Below are 17,972 nucleotides of genomic sequence, written 5' to 3'. Positions count from 1 at the left end.
TTGAATATAATTTGGAGGACTTCATTAATCAAGGCACATTCACATATCTATATATATATATTTGAAAGAGTTCAATGTTGAGTGAGGAAAAAGAAAGAGAATCTCAGTCAGCTCCAGTAAGAAGTTTCTGCCTGCTGGTTGTTCCAAAACTTCTAGTACCACCTGCAGGGATGATTCTTGATGGAGACAAGATCTCTGCAAACGAAACTTTATACGAATCCGTTCCTAATCTACTTTGTAACCACCCTTTGCCTCCAGAAAATCCATCAGCAACTATCCATGTGTTCTTAAATCCAAGCCCCTTTAGCTTTCTTGCAACTATCTTTGCCGAGTCCGAGTACCTTATATAACAAGCAATGTCCAAAAATTAAGAAAAATATATATAATAATAGCACAGACACTTTAGATTGCAAGTGTGTGAGGTGTCCGACACTGACATGATACCAACTAATCTGGTTACATTCAATACGTCTATTTTTCTCAAAATTATTAATGGCGTTAATGTGTTAATGTTGTGTCTGGTGTCTGTTCCAGTGATTCATTGATAATCATCCACCGCATAATGAACTGAAAATCGTTAGTTAATAATAAGATAGATTTGAAAGGAAACTTACGAGTCCAATATCACAATGTTTGAGCCTTTGTTAATTTTCTTCAGATATGAAATCTTTAATGCTGCTATTTCCGCTTCCACTCTCTTCACATTCCTCACTAGTCCTTTTATCTTGCTTGGCACTTCTTCCAATCTGAGTTCAAATAAAAACCACAACAATTGATGCTCGTTCTAGCTAGATATATAATTTAATCATGATTATAGAGTTTTTATGCTTTTCAGATTCAGTTTTCTAGCAAGTGTTTGATCATCATATAAATAAGCGTGTAAAGCGCGCTCATGTTGTTGGATTTTGATTTCTTTCATTCAAGCAGTCATGCATTGTGCAAACCGTCAGATCTTAATTTCACGGTGTAGATTGCATGACTGCGTCAAATGTGTGATTTCGGCAAGAATCTCCATACAAATTGTAGTGAGTACTAGAGTGAAGGCACTTACGGAATAGCAACCATCTTGTTTTTAGCGCTAGACGGAAGGCGAGGAATACCAGACTTGTCCTTATCCTTCTCTGACCTAACATCAATCAAAACGTAGTTTTGTGTGGATAGCAAATCAAGTGTTTGAGCTGGTGTTAGGTCTCCTGCAAATTCAAAGAAAAGCACAAGCATCAGCCAAAGAAAAATGTTGTTTGACATAAGGCGCTTCTTCTTCGTGCTCCTGATGGTTAACATTCTCGGCTTCCCGGGCCAGAGAGGATTGGAAATTAACAAGTCCATTGGTTTTGTGTAACCATACAATACAAGCAGAAAAAATTCGCATGGAAACATGTCAACGGTAGTACCTTTGTAACCGCGAAAGTTGAAGGAAATGGCAGACCAGATTGGAGGAAACAAGAGATATGCAACATATAATGCACCGGATGATCCAGCAATCACAGTAGGATCTGAAGTAGATATGGTTTCGATAGTTGACGAGGCTATTGGCTTGGCACCTTCAATCGCCTGGGATGTTTGTTGTGCAGCATCTGCCACTGTCTAAAATCAAATGTTATATCTGGATCAGGTTGATAAACTAACTTGGTTCTTCCAATATCAAGCAAAACGGTGAAAATAACTCCATGAAAGCTTAAATATAGTTTCATTTGAGAAAGAACTTCAGTGTTGTTCTATTAGTACTGTTTTTGTTGTTAATCAACTATAATATATTTTGTAGATTAAATTTTTCAGTTAAGTTTAAAATGATTACATTAAATGATTATACTATTTGACACACAGTCTCCGTATTGAATTGTCATTTGAAGAATTGTAATAACAGCACAGAAGGGAAGGGACTGATACTTATCAAAAGTACTTTAAAACATGTAATTACCAAGAATCATATTACCCGATCAGAAAGCTGATAGCAGGTGGCCCAGTGGATCATGGAGGAGACTTTGATACTATCTTAGAATTGTGAGTTTGGTCTAACTCAACCCTACAAAATCGGCTTATGAGGTGAAGATTGCCTTCACTTATAAACATATATTCAGGACATCTCACAACCAATGTGGGACTTCTTAGCAGATAAAACCTCTTAAGGAGAATGAATAAGTATTAGAGACTATTAAGAGTCTCACATTGGATGAGATAAGGCCTAAAGATGTGTTTATAAGTGGTTGTCCTCGCCTTACATGCCAGTTTTGTAGGGTTGAGTTAGGCTCAACCCAAATTTCTAATATTCTTATCAAAGATCCATACTTAATTTGGCTAGCAGACTGAAGGAATGACCAAACATAGAATCAAAGTCTATTTGTCTATAGAAAAGTACTTTTAATGTAATTTGCCAACTTCAAACCAAACATGCACATAGTAGTAGATATAAGCAAAGCAAATATCTTTATCAATCAAGATAAAATTGGTGTAAGAAAACATAAAAAGATTCAATAAATTAAGCAAACCTTAGCAGCAGTGAGAACAGGTTGAGTATCAAGACCAGAGCTTTGAAGTGCTTCTTGAGCCTTCTTAGAAGCCTCAGAGAAAGCTGGTGAAGCAAATTTCAAAGCTTCTGTCCCAGCCTGCTGCACAATTGGCAACCCGGCATCGATTCCCGGCTTCAAAAAATTCGCTATAGCTTCAAGACCACGTTCTGCCGAGTCCAAAAAACCTTGAACCTGATCAATTGTTTGCTCCACCTACAAAAACAAAAATGCAATTATAGCAACCGGGTAAGGAAGAAATTTGTTAAAGTTTGAAACTTTGAAAGAAAAACTTACTAGGGTGATAGAAGAAACAATCTGGTCCACGGGTATGGCAGCTCTGGCTTCATTTGGAATGGTGAAGAGAGAAAGTAGTGAAATGGTGGTTGAAGTTGGTAATGATATGCGTTTAAATTGAGGTTTTGAGAAGGTGGTGATTGTGTGAGGTGAAGTTGAAGGAGTTGGAAGACAAGCTCTTGTTGTTGTTGGTAGTGAAGCCATGGCTGTAATCGCCATTGACATTGTTAGTTGCTAGTGGTTTTGGTTGGTTGTTTGATGATAGAGCAATGAAGTGGAGTGTGATACTGATGAGAGATGTGTGGTTGAAATCCTAAGATTCGACCACGTTTTTGGGTTCATCCATGCAGCATCTATGTCTGAGGCTTTTACAACATCACCAATCTACGTGGAATTTTTGTTTTGAGGGAGAAAATTATTTCCAACATTTTCATTGGTAGGTTGAACTTGAATTTATGTGTGATTATAATTCATTTTTCTTATGAAACAGCTACTAGATATGATTTTAATATTACCAACATAGTGTGGCATAGATACTTTGGTCTCTTAACAATTTGATCTTGGGTTCGACATCCGGCCAGTGCACATAGAAAAACAGTTTTTTGGGAGAGATCAACCTCTTAAATGAATCTCATTATCTCGAGGGAATTAGTCTTTACAATTACGCGCGGAAAATACACTTTGGTTTATAAAAAAAACGTTTTTAATGTTTTGCATTGGTCTATTCATAATTCCAATTATGCAGACTCTCTGTTTACTAGGAGCCCACATTTTTGTCCCGTCTTTACTAATAAATACTCTCTAGTCTCACATATAAAAAACAATTCAACTTTAAATTTATTAAATAACTGATATATTTGATCTATGTTATAGATTAAATATATCGATTATTCAATACATTTTAAAAAATAATGGTTGTTTATGTACAATATCAGAGGAGTAGTTTTAATCCCTCTCCCACAGCCCAGATTGAGTTGGAGAGCATAAAACGATAATCTTCCAAAAAGTGGTGGGGTGGGAAATCCAATTACAAGATAAGAATTTGGGCCTCAACGGGTAACACTTAAGCCCAAAAACTATGTCTCAGACCAGGGGTCAAAAAATCAAAAATTGCTCTTTAGGCTCCTATATTGCTCCTAGGCCCCTCAAAATTTGGAAAATGCCCCTATATTGCATTGTAATTTTTGGCAACCCAAAAATGGAGTCTTGGTGTTGTGGATGGGGTACATAACTATCACATGGAGCAAAATTTGAAGGTCATATTCTTATTGTTCTTTAAATGTGGGGGAGAGATAGTTTGTTGTTAAGATGACAAGAAATATGGTGCAACCAAAACAAATATTTTGATGAGTTTGAAAGATAGATGAAATAAAATTTATGAAAGTGCAACAAAAATAAAGTAAGTTTAAAATGTGTGCCAAAGATACAAAAAAGTCCATTAGGAGTTTTAGATCAGAAATGCAATAATTGTTGAAATGTTTGGAGGCTCACAAATATGTTGAAAAATATAGAATGATGAACGAGTCGATGATTATTCAAGATACTTTCTAGGCACATCCTGAATCTATGAAATTGCTCAACACTTTTCATATTGTTGATAGATTCAACATATAAAACCAACTGGTATAAAATGTCATTGCTTGAGATAGTCGTTGTCACGATAGGGATGTCATATTTTGTTGGATTTCCTATCACCACTAATGAAAAAGAGTATAATCTACCTTGAGTTTTACAAATGTGTCTTAATCTTTTGAAGTGTAAAGATAATATATCAAAGGTAATTGTCTTAATCGTTTATAGGTTTTGTTCATTAGCATTGTTTTACCATTTTGTTTATTTTCTTCCCTCTTTTCCCCTCTTGTACGTAGTCTTGCTTGTTAGTTACTAGGTAGTTGGGAGGTGGTTGGTTATTTCTGTTTTAAGCTTGTTATATTTACATGTTTCATTCTAGTTAGTTTCTCTACACCTCCTTTGTATCTATGATAGTCCTTTGTTGGATAAATAGCTTAATTGACATCTTATAACATGAGTGTTTAGTCTGAAAAGCGTTTATGTATAAGTTATGTATACAACAAAAGATAAAATAAAGTTCAACTATTTTGATCCAAGTTATAAGATGTTTTTATAAGTGGAAGGGAATATAGTTCAACTGATTTGAGTTAAAAATTTAAAATGTCGTAAATAGAAATTCAAACTCAGATGAAGGTGAATAAATATTAATATAACAACTAATTATTAACTTCAAGTTGAATTCAAGGATGCTTTGTTTGGCCTTTGTATAGTTTCTTTTGGTCCTTGTATTTTGACTCTTTTGTAACCTTACTTAGTCTTCATTGATACGTCTTGTGCCGAGTAGACTTTTGTTTATATAAATATCTGATTTTGGCTTGTTCAAAAAAAACTTCAAGGATCCTTGTGTTTTGGTAGAGTGGTTTTAATAAAATTATTGTTGTTCAAAAAAATAATTATTAACTTCAAGGATCCAAGTTTATAAAAATGTGCTACAAATGCTTTTGCCAATGATAAGTTCGAATAAGTAAATTCAAATATACTTTAAAGGTATTTTTGGATGGAGAGTTTTTAAAAGGAAGTGACTGATTTTCACTTTTAAAATATTTTTTAAAATCAATTAAATGTGACTGAATATTACGTTCCAAAATAAGTGTTAATTATTGTTGACCAATACACACATGTCGATGCATAATTTTGACTGTTAATATCTTTAATTATATATTATTAAAAATTATTAAAAAAAATTAATATTTTGAAAGTATTCGTTGAAACAAATCCAACATCTTATATATTAATATTTATCTTTATACATTAGAAGAAAAATATAGTCAAAGTAGCTTATGTGAATAATGCACATAAGCGAAAATATGAGCGTGGATATAAGTGAGAATTCACGGGAACATAGTCAAATTGTGACATTCATTTTGAGACGGAGGGAATATAAGATGATTTATAAATACAAGTTCACCAATAGTGGAAATATGAGCGTGGATATAAGTGGTTAATGACTTGAGAAAATATCATCTTAGAATTTAAATTCAGATTATCTAAATCTTACAGAATCGACTTGTAAAGTGAGAATTATCATCACTTATAAATATATATTCAGATAATTTTTTATCCAATGTAAGACTCTCTAACACTTTGGCTCATTAATAAGATTAAGCTTTTTTGTTTCTTCATTTCTATCAATTCTTTCTCTTGACCCCGTAACTGTAATGGAATTGTTGTCGGTTATTTGAGCAGATTCTAAGCAAAAAACTACAAATTATCCTAAACACAATGGTAAGATAATCCAACAAGAAAAGCTATTCATACTGATTCAATTCACAGTGCGTCAGAATTAAGAGCTAATTAATTGTATAATTGTGAAGAGCATACTTGGAATAACTAAAAATGACAAACAGAGACACACATTATGTGACAAATATTGAATATTAATTTTAAATTTGAATATGAGGCATGTGGGTTCTGTTTGTTTTCAAGCTTTTGAGGTGTGAAATTTGTTTGTAGGCTGTTGGAATTTTGCCTATGGGGGTACTTGTCATATAAACACAGTTCATTTTCAAATATATTAACTACAATAATATCACCTTATACATCACACTCATTCCCTTGGATTTTTCTTAACCAACTTGTTCAACAATAGTCCATAACAAGAGATCTCATCTCATTCTAGTTCTAGTAGTAGTAATGAATGGGTTCAAAAAGTATCATCATGACCTATTGTCTTAACTACCTTCATAGAGTTCCATAATACATAAATGCATACATGCAATGTATATGTATCCTAGCTAGTTAGTGTTGAAATTTTGTGATTTTAATTTCCTATTGCAATGTGTGTCTTAGCTAGTTAGTAGTTATAGTATGACACAAATGGTAGGTGATATTTGGCCTCGTTAATTATTTGATTATAGGTTTGATTATATGTTCAATCTTCGGCCGGTCTGCATGAAAAAATATTTGTTGGGTCGGTTCGAATGAAAAAAAAATTGTTGGGAGAGGTCAACATATTAAGTTGATCGCAATTACATCAAGAAAATTAATTTCTACGGTTACGCGTAAATGATACATTTGGTTTACCAAAATAAAAGTTCAAATCTCTACTACAAATGAAATGACTTATTTATAAGATTTTAGATAATGATATGTTGCGTCAATTGTTTAAAAGCTTTCATTATGAGTCTTATTATTTTCATGCTCTTCGGACTCCCCAATAAATATTTTTATGTATGAACAATTTGGATCGTCGACTTTTTTCTTCTTTTTTTGTAGTAAAGGGGTTTACATTTTTCCCTATATTTTTCCCAATTTTTTAGGAATAACTAATCTCCGTCGGAGAATCTGTTGAACAATGAACACACAAGGTGGTTCTCCCCTCCCAATCAAATTTTCTCCATACGCATGAGCCATGAATCGAACCCCTAATCATATGTTTAAGGAGATCAAAATCCTTATCACTTGGACCAATTCATTAATTTTCACGTTTTAGTCCAGGTTTTAGTCCAGGACACATGCTAAAATATCAAAACATAGAAATTTTGCATTAAATAGTATAAAAAAATACTTACTTTAAGAAGCTTTTAGTTTTTACACACATTTCAAACAATATTTCTATATTTAATTCTTCAATATATGTAGGACACATATTAGCATTTTTGTTTCTTTTATTGTATCTTTATGTTTTAGATTAATTATGCCAAATAATTTTTTTTGACAAAAATTATGCCAAATAATTAAACACTATATTCGTGTAAGATTTGATCTTATATTATATATTTCTACCTATTGTGTTTTGCCGTATGTGAGTAGATGGGAGGAGTAAAGAAAGACTGACTTGTCTTATTTTTTATTTCTTTCCCTAACAACAAAATATAATATTATCTGTCACATTCTATGATAGGGTTTAAAGTGGTGTAAAGAAAAAAGGAAAAGGAGAAAGAATAAAAAAAATGTGATGAATAACATGATGGATAAATAAGACAAAATAGGAGAGCATAAATGTGACATGGAAAATTGTGTGAAATATCTAAACCTTTTACATTACACTTTTAGAATATGTATACAATATCCCCATTCTTCTTTTATTTTTGGATAAAATTGTTTTTTTTGGATAAAATACAATATCCCTATTCTTTTTTTAGGTAAAGTACAATACAAACCACATTTTAGTTATTATATGTTTAGTTGTTTACAACTCAAAGGAGTAATAGTTCCTCATATATGTACTTGCATGTTTCAAGATTGAATGAGATGTTAACACCAAAATTTTTTTTGAATGAGATGCCTTTTAATAATTAATTTTTCCCTAACACATGTGTAATTTTGAAAAACATTCTTATATGAAAAAAATAAGAAAATCTCAAAAGTGAGACTTATAATAATAACAATTTCGTCAAAATAATAACAAATTAAATGTATGTTTGAACTGAGGGTGAGGTTGAAAAAATCACAGACAATTTTTTAAAAATTTAAAGTGTAATTTTTGGCAAAATTATATAAAAACTCACTCTGATTCACGATTCTTCTAATTTCACCGTCAAAATTTAAACACGTAAGAAGCTGGTATATTGTCAAAGAAGAGACAAAACCATGACAAAAAAATATTATTAATTTCCTCATTCATCAACCTCATGGTTACATAAGCCATTAATTTGTTAATGATCAATTAGTCCTCAACTTTGTTTTCATAAACGACTAACCTTTTTTCTCCAACTCTAATGGAAAACAAAGACACCTCAAAACTTCCAAACCAAACTCATCAAACTCACAACAACAAAAACATGTCTTTAATCTCTCATGAAATAGATAAATCCAATGAGAACAAAAAAACTAGTACTCTCAAGAAAATTCCAAAAATATCAAACAAGGGTCAGAAAAAGTATCTAGGAGTAAGACAGAGACCTTCAGGAAGATGGATAGCTGAGATCAAAGACTCATCACAGAAACTAAGACTATGGTTAGGAACATTTGACAGAGCAGAAGATGCTGCTATGTCTTATGACTCTGCTGCAAGAATTCTTAGAGGAAGAAATGCAAAAACAAATTTTCCAAATACTCATGAACAAGATTTCAGCATTTTAGGAAAGAATCCAAGAGCTTTTCAGCTTCTTAAACATGCAATGATGAAAAACCATGCAGTTTCATCTTCTTCATCTGTTTATTCTAGTTTCATGATGCCATGGAAAAATGATCAGCTCGACGACGCGATTGTCGAAGAAACTATTGTTTGTTCTGTTGCTGATGAAGGTGAAGGTTCTGCTATAGGGTGTAGTGGAATTTCATTTGGAAGTTCTAAGGTTTATTCTTCTGTTGTTGTTGCTCCTTCTTTTAATTAGTGATTCTTAATTTTTCATTGTTAATGTTAATTAATTAAGTAACCCCTTAAACAAGTATGTCTTAAGTATTTATTCTTCTTTTTGTTTTTGTCTTAAGTTTTCCATATCAAACTTCAGTTATTAATTTATGTTTATGTTCACTATGTAGCTGCGGATATTTGTTACAAACTAGTAATCGGACCCGTGCAACGCACGGGACACAAATAGCTTATATGATTAAATAATGACATAAGATTTTTTAAATATAACAATCAGACAAATATTAAAAAAAAAAAAAACTATATTGTTACCAAGATATTTCTCCCATTTACATGACCATCATTGATGTTTATCTCCAAAAACCTTTTGACCTGAACTCCTTCTTCAAGAATAAAATTCATCTAGTACAAAATATGGGTGTTCAGTTATCAAATGATAGAAGTACTAAAAATACGGTTATGGCAAGCCCTCGCGTTTTTGGGAGACGGATTGAGAAATTATCTTAAACATATTGTGTAAAATAAAATAAAATTGTAGAGTAATGTAGAAAATACAATAACCTATTAACTTAAAAAGTAAAATAGAAAATAAAAAACCACCTGATAAAAAAAAAACCCAAAATAAGATTCAAAAGTCAAAATCGTACGGTCTCTCGTGTGTTTTTTAGAGATATAAAAGTTGGAATTTATTAATGCTAAAACTTAAATTATATCACTATGTTGTATTATTAAGTTAGAATTTCTAACCAAAAATTAATGTAATTAGATGAGATATCACTTGGAGTTAGAAAATAACAAACCACCTGATAAAAAAACACCAAAATAAGATTCAAAAGTCAAAATCGTACATCCTCTCATGTGTATAAAAGAGAAAATTACATTGACATCCCTTAGGTTGGAATGTCATTGATACATCAAAGTATTCTTATTTTACATCAAAGTGCAAAATTTGAGTCTACATAAATGTTTTTTAAACTTATATATTGGTTAAAATTTATTGAGTGCTTTCGATTCTGCACTATAAATAAAGTAAAGGGTGAAAAATAAGGCAATACAAATAGAATGTGCTCAATCTCTACCTCTTATATATAAGTTGAGACATTATACAAATATAAACTGCAGTGTACAAAACATTAATATGACACAATACAATAGAAATTGAGATACTGTATCAAGCAAGTAAAATGAAAATTGTGTCTATCATAGATGCACTCAGGCTTTAGCTGACCTTCCACAAACTCTAGAGTTTCCTTGTAGTATGAGAACTGGTACTTGTATTAAACTGGTTTCATGCTTTTCTACTTGTATATGGCACATTATGTGCGCCAATTACTTGGTATTGGGTATAAAGTCCCGACCAATTTTGAGTATAACTTTCAGTGGCCTTTTTAAGTTGAAATAAGTTGCTCTTCTATGAGTCTTAAACAATGCTGCAATTGATTTGTTGTACAATTGTACATGTCAGCAACTTGATATAAAGCAATTATATAAATATAAAAGAAGCTTCTTCAAGAACATAAGTATATAAGTATATTTAAATTTCTTGGAATGTGGCGTTGCATTAGTTTAGCAAAATATAAAGTGCATCAAGTTCTATGTACAACAGAAATTTAATTAGTAAGCTATCTGTGTATAAGAGGCATAATTGACTATATCAAAGTTATAATACTACAGTCATAATAAACCTCAATACCAAATAAGAAGGCAGATGTCTAAGAATTAAAATTTTAATTTTAATCTTATCTATGACAAAATAGAACACACAAATGCAGCAAAACAATCAATAATCCATATAAAGGACCACATGTATAAGTACTCATGAGAGCAAAAATTTCTTAAAATAATTTCCCGTAGGTGCTTCCATATACACTTATATGTGCAAAGTGACCTTTAAACTATCATTTTAACTAATCAGAAGTTACTTTTGTAAACTTTATAGAACATTACAAACTGAGTTATACTAATACAAATTTTAGTATACTTATTAATCTCCAAAAATTTCCACATAAGTCTTCAGAGTCATGTCGATGTAATTGTTGTGCTTAACTTTCTTAAAACACGAAAGGTTATTTTTTACAACAAAAGTGACTGATTAAATAAACAATTAACTGAGTGCTTAATTACTGACCTTTAGAGCTTGTACTTCTTAAATTGTTTTGCTTATGCATCCATCTCCATAGCCCATGTGGAGGAAGGAAATCCTCTGTCAAAAAACAACCAGTAGTAGATAATAAAGTGAAGATCAATATCAATGACAACAATAAAAGAAAGAAAATGAATGACCTCACAATGATCCTCACCATTTGATCATAACCTTCTACTTCCAATTCTACATTGAAACTTGATTCCTATCAATTACATTATACACTCATAGTTTGAGTTATGCTCCCTTCATCCTCTTTAATCAATCTCCCTTCAACTATTTATGATAGCAATATTAAAATTCCATGACATCAACCACTCAGCTAATGTTAATCTCCATTGTAACAGTCGTGACAAAAGTAATTCATCTTGTAGTTTGTTCCTATTCTGAGCATAACAGATCAAAATCTAAATAATTCAAAATATAGAAAATTGTAAATGTCACGTGCAGACAAAATGTAGAAAATCAGTTGAAAGAATGTAGAAAACTATAATGCTTGGTCTAACTAAGGATAAGCATTCGATGAACCCAATCTGAGTACAACTCCAAATTAAGACATCAGCAACCGTTGAACCTCGCAAAAGTTTTAGAAACAAAATAAGGTTTACAAATTTACAAAGTAAAAGGAAACATTAAATTAGGCGCAATGAGTCTGAAATTTTGTAAGCTTCAGTTCAATGCTTATACGATTGAATCCAAATTTCAAAATACACAAACATGATAATGAATATGGCAGTCTTTGTAATTCAATGCGGTTTTCATTTCACCTAGAAAAAGATAAAGAAAACCTTACAACTCATGTCATCAAAATCAGCAAATAATACATAAAACAATCAATCTAATTGTATACATCAACTGTTGAGATTTATTTAATCATAGGAGTTTCCCTTATTTACTATTCGGCTTCTTATAACCATCCTATTTGCATAAGCAAAAGCAACAACACAAAATTAGAAAACAAATTTAAAAGAACTTAATCATATTGTTGAATCAAAATATAACCATGAATAAAGAAGTAGTAGTCTGTAGACAGGTCAAGTTTTCAATTCAATTTTATTCAAGTTCAAAGTCAAATCATACACAAAGACATGTAATGGTGAGGAGGAGAAGGAGAGAACTACTACATGTAGTGTGCTTCATAACACCAGAATCCAAACAGACTTTTCAGTTGATATTTGAAAAATTTCAGAAAACTGCTTTAAAAATTTACATATTTTGAATTAAGAATGAGATTTTACTTATTATCATTGATTTCCCCTTATTGATCCGTAGCTTTTTCAAAATTAGTTCCATATGCATTTATGAATAGAAGGTTCAACATGAGACCTATCTTTCAATCCAAATGCTAGCAAGAATGCAGCATGTGGTTATGCAAAAAACCACATATCACTAACCATATCAACTAATTTTGAGGATGTAGTGTTGCCCAAATATATTTAGTCTCAAAGTTTGTAAAACACATTCAATCAAACTAACTTATTTCACAATAATTTTTTTCCCTAAACCTAATAAATATCATGCATACACAATACAATTCATTCTAATCAATATTTTTATGTGTATATATGTTTTGAACTTAGTACTACATGCAAGCATATTCTTAAAGCTTAGTTTTAACTTAGTACTACCTGCAAGCAGGATACTAAAATAAGTCTGCCTTCTCTTGAATACTTCATTATGGTTTGTTAGAAGATACTTTTTCATATTCAATACACTAATTCAAATTCAAACAAACCTCTTTCATATAAATATAGCTTGATCAAAAAGACTAATCTAAAGCAAATGGTGAACAGAGGCATCACAAAAAACTAAATTGAAGAGAAAAATGAAATGTGGAAATGAACGTTGAAGAAATTGCATAAATATAGTAAATAGCAATGTAAATATACCTTTAAACTCTTCACAGAAACAACAAAACCATGAGAGTGAAACCCTCTTGAAAGCAGCAACTACAAATACCATGAGAGCAGTAACTACAAATACCATGAGAGCAGTAACTACAAACGTTGCTGCTTTCAAAGAAAAAATTCTAGAAAAAAAACCATGTAAATTAGGGAGAGAGAATATCTACCTCCAAATTCATCAAACTAAAGCTAATACTGACAAATGATGTACCTTTTTCCTCAAATTCATGAGTAACAGTCTCTGATTGCACAAAAAAAAAACTATGTGAGAAATGAAGAAGCAACTAATTACTACTCAAATCAGATTATAATATTCACAAAAAACTGAAATCAAACACAACTCAGAAGGGGAAAATTGAAAAATTCAAAGTTCAGAAAACTTACCAAATCAAACCCTAATTTGTGAAACAATAAAACATTGGGAGAAAAAAAATCAAAATTAGAATATGAAATCAAATCATGAAATAAGGAAGGGATTAAGAAGCATGTTGAAACCTTGCTATTTGAAGAAGCCACTGGAGAGGATGTTCTTAAAACCGGTCGGAGGATTTGATTGAGAAGAGAACTTAATTTTGCAAATATAAACAGAAAATTAGACATCAATGAGAAAGAAAGTGATGGCGGTGAACATGTTGGTGGTGGTGAAGATATCGGAGAGAATGAGAGAGAGCTGATGAGAGAAGAATTGAAATCCATGAGAAAGAAAGTGAGTTATGATATTGAGGAGAGGGAGAATTTGAAATTTGAAATTGATTCTAACCTAACATGTATCCAGAGTCCAGACTGAGGTTTTTGGATTCTAGCCTGCTTCCTGCAAACCTGCAATATGTGAAACCGTGAAAGGGACGGCTCAAAGGAAGGTCTTCTTGCTTCTTTGTTTTTCAGTTTGGCGTGAAGCTTTTCTATGTTCAAGGACTGGGCTTTGTTGGGCCAGATTATGTTGGACTCAATGTATTTGACCCAATTTTACATAACAGAAGGGGAGGGAAAAACAATTCAAAACATTGCCCAAAAGAAGCATGTTTTTTGTCATTTTCCAGCTAGGATTTTACTCTGCATTGCTGTGAGCTTGACATGTGTCAAAACTTACCCTACAGCTGTGTTGGATGTGTGTAGTTATAAAGATATGCATGCTGCCACCCAATGATTGATCATATGATGATGCTTATGTTTAGTATCACCGCGAATGTGTTAAAATCAGGGTGATCCACTATGATTTTTCAAAAGCTACATTCTGCAAAATCACGATGGATCACCATGATTCTGGCATACTCACTTAGATACTAAACATACACGACATACTCCCCACTCCCCATGACATATTTTTATTAATTACTTCTACTAAAGGTTCCAACGATTATACTTTCATTTCTTTTTCTTTTTTTATGACACATTATATTTTTCATTTCTTTTTTGACAAATATTAAACTTTCATTTTTTGATCTAATGTTGTTGTGTATATTTTTTTTCTTAGACAGAAGTTAGTGGTTAGGTTTGTTAACAACGGATTATACACCTTCCGCGTTCCACCTTCTTTTAGCTTATATCCTACACCTTGAAGAAATAAGACTTGTAATTAACATGTATATGTTACTTATGCATCAAATAAATGATGTGGTAGCACACATCATGTTTAATTGTGTTTAAAAACACATTATACATCACATTCATTAAATGATGTGACAACACATCATTGAATGTATGTGTAAAATAAGGTTAAAATCGACTGTGTAAAATTAAACATTATTTTCATTAATTTTTGTAGTTATCTTTGGATGGATAGCTATCCATCTATCTGAAGGTCTTTGTCATACTCCTGAAAGTCGCGAACACCAACTGCAATTGAAGGGTTTTTTAGGTGTTCGCGACTTGAATCTAACCATGATTGTGGCCATATCAGTTGTATTTAGGGATGTCAACGGGGCAGGGAATGTGTGGGGGAAGCTTCCCCGTTCCCCACCCCAAAGTGCATGCATGAGAGATTTTGCCTTCATCCCTGTCCCCACGGGGGAATATTTGTCTTCATCCTCATCCCCACAGATTCCCACGGTTCCCGCAGAGGTCCACGGAATATCAAATATTAACAAAATTTCTATATTTTCGGTCAAATTATGACAGTAGTATGACGTTATTTTTTCTTCTTATTTAAAAAAAAACAAATATTTTGCATCTTTCTTTTTTAAATAATAAAAACAACACATAATGCATTCATAACCAAAAAACATTTCAAAAACATTTTGCTACAGGGGGATTTTTGCCTCCATCACCATCCCCATTGGGATAAAATCTTTGTTTTCGAAGCTCCGAACGGGACAATCCCTGCGGGGATCCGCTTTACCGGATGCAAATTGACAATCCTGGTTGTATTTGGTCTATAATATCGCAATGTGAAGTTGTTCGTGATTTAAGTTTGGTCATTAGTGTTCTTATATTATTCCTTAACATATAATTCTTCAGTTCTCTGCTGATGATTAATTATAAATGGCTGTTGGTTCCTAAAAGACAAAAAAGAGGGAATGAGATGCAGAATTTAAAATAATGTTCTTTTTTTATATATATAATGTTTTTACAAAAGCACAAGAACATGAATCATGTGCAGTAGAACTTGCGGTTGGTGGCAATATAGTATTATAGTATATAGTATACATCATTGTGCTGCATAGAACTTGGTAGATGTATGTTGAGAAAGATTTGTATTGATCATATTATCTTGTAACATAGTTAAAAATTATGATTAAGTCATTGACTAAATTTGAGGGAAAAGTCTAAGGAAAAGAAAGAAGAAAATAAAAATGGGACAAAAATATAAACTTAATAAGATCAAAGATCATTGGAAGGATGGACTATAAAACAAAATAAAATAGGAACCCACTCATCTATTATTACATTATAATATTGTCTTTATTGTTCACGTTATAACGTTCTCTCTATTATTTACAAATCTCACAATCAATTTTAGGCATGTTATTTTATTTTTTATTTTTTTTTTGTGTGTGGTGTTTTTGTCTTGGGGTTTGATTGTTTTTTCCTTTTGGTGGGTGGGGGGTGGCGTCTTTTGCCTCTGTTGTAGAGTGCAAGTCCACCCTTTCCTTGTTGTATTTTGTTTAGTTTTCCCCTCTCTTGGCTCTTCTTGTGCCTTGATTGTTGGTTAATAAATATTTTGCTATTCAAAAAAAATAATTTAAATTTACGGTAACAGTCAACAACATGGACTAATAGATGGCAGCTCACATCAGTGTAGTGTACTGTAGGGGAAAATAAAAACATCGTGATTTATGTGAATTATCTTTGTGCATCTTTTCTCTCGCCTTTTAATCTAAATAAGTAATTATCACATAAATTAAATTTTTTCTTTTGTGGTTTCAACTTTGTGCGATGTTTTTTCACATAAATCACAATGAGTATGTGTTTACACCGATTTTTGGTAATGTAAACAACCGCTATCCATAAACACTTTGGGACCGGATAGAAGTCCTTTTACAGTATTCGTTCAAGTCTCGCGGTTTATGATATCACTTCATGCGTCTTTAAGAACAAAATCATTGTTCTTTTTAGTGTTAGAATCGCATCCAACAACTTTTAATAACAAGTTGTCTCACGACAACATAATAGAAAAAATACTCAAGTGAGTATTGAAAAGAAAGAAAAATAAAGAAGATGAAAAGGAATGCATAATTGCAAAAGAAAAAGGAAAATAAAACAAGAACAAAGCAATATATTAAATTGCATGAAATGTAAATGGTGGTTGGAATCCATCTATGTCCGCCCCTGAACCCGTTTGCCACCGCGGCGTGGGTGTTGCAAGACTTTCATAAAATGAGATTCAACAACCCATAATACATAGAAGTTACAAATATTTATAGAGAATAGAAAATAACTTCCTACATCTAAGATTTTGACAAGTGTCTTTTTAATAACTTCTAGTATCTAAGATTGCCACTTGTCCCTTTGAATAACTTCCGATAACTTCTTTGTAGGAGTTGTTTGCTTGATCGACGCACCATGTCCATATTCGACTCTTTGAATGGCTTCTTCATATGTTAGTCGAATGTCACAAAATAGTTTAGTCGAATTCCACTTAATATGGCTAATTTCGACAAATAAACACCAAATCTTTCTCAATACCAGTAACTTTATAATTTTGGTGTCAACAGTATGTTAGAATCACGATAATCCACCGTGATTTTTTTAAAAGCTACAAAGTGTAGCTTATGGTGGATCATCATAATTATGGCTTCCATCATAATACCAAACATATGTTTAACCCTTTTATTTTTACACGATGTACTAGTTCATAAGTTCACTTTTCTAACTTGAATTATTTGATTTTTCTAAAAGAAAACTTGAGGGTGAAATGTAAAGCCAAGATATGACAATTTTACCTCACACCGCTATAATGATACCTTTACCTTTTCAAACTACCTTTTTTCTCTCCAATTTTATTTTTTTATCATTTGACTTCACATCCACAAAATGTTTCTGGTGAACAAAAACATTCCAAAATTGAATTTCATTTTTTTTACATAACAGAAACATTTTGTGGGATATAACTCAAATCTTTTTTTTTTTACGAAGGATACAAATCAAATCATAAAATTTCAAAAATTAGTTTATAAGTGTTATGACATAAATAGAAAGGTATGAGGTAAACAAAATTCCAAGATGATAATTTTGCTCAATTTGACCCAACCCAAAAATTCATTGACCGGTTATGGATGCTTACAAAATTCGATTCGCAGAAATCGAATTTTTTCTAATGAAAATTCAGAGTAAAATTCGATTTTTAGAAACCG

At 31.9% G+C, this 17,972-nt stretch overlaps 2 protein-coding genes across 3 annotated transcripts; one reads left to right on the top strand and one right to left on the bottom strand.

Annotated features, from left to right (window-relative positions):
- LOC123923811 (calcium sensing receptor, chloroplastic) lies at positions 1-3,225 on the bottom strand. 2 transcript variants are annotated; one of them, XM_045976545.1, is made up of 6 exons: positions 2,805-3,225; positions 2,490-2,723; positions 1,395-1,587; positions 1,052-1,193; positions 615-746; positions 1-341 (listed from the first exon to the last, which is right to left on the bottom strand). In XM_045976545.1, exons 1-6 carry the CDS (start codon positions 3,027-3,029, stop codon positions 104-106), a joined length of 1,164 nt encoding a protein of 387 aa, XP_045832501.1. In that variant the 5' UTR covers positions 3,030-3,225; the 3' UTR covers positions 1-103. The 2 variants fall into 2 exon arrangements, with proteins under 2 accessions (XP_045832501.1, XP_045832499.1); XM_045976543.1 differs by having other exon boundaries at positions 1,052-1,587; positions 2,805-3,168.
- A 5,269-nt stretch (positions 3,226-8,494) lies between these two features.
- On the top strand, positions 8,495-9,250 carry LOC123923810 (ethylene-responsive transcription factor ERF096-like). The gene has a single exon (XM_045976542.1). The coding sequence runs from the start codon at positions 8,537-8,539 to the stop codon at positions 9,152-9,154; it is 618 nt and encodes a 205-aa protein (XP_045832498.1). The 5' UTR covers positions 8,495-8,536; the 3' UTR covers positions 9,155-9,250.
- Positions 9,251-17,972: the final 8,722 nt, after the last annotated feature.

Source organism: Trifolium pratense, linkage group LG4 (genome assembly GCF_020283565.1).
Source record: "Trifolium pratense cultivar HEN17-A07 linkage group LG4, ARS_RC_1.1, whole genome shotgun sequence".
Lineage (NCBI taxonomy): Eukaryota > Viridiplantae > Streptophyta > Magnoliopsida > Fabales > Fabaceae > Trifolium > Trifolium pratense.
This window is presented reverse-complemented; position numbering and strand designations above follow the sequence as displayed.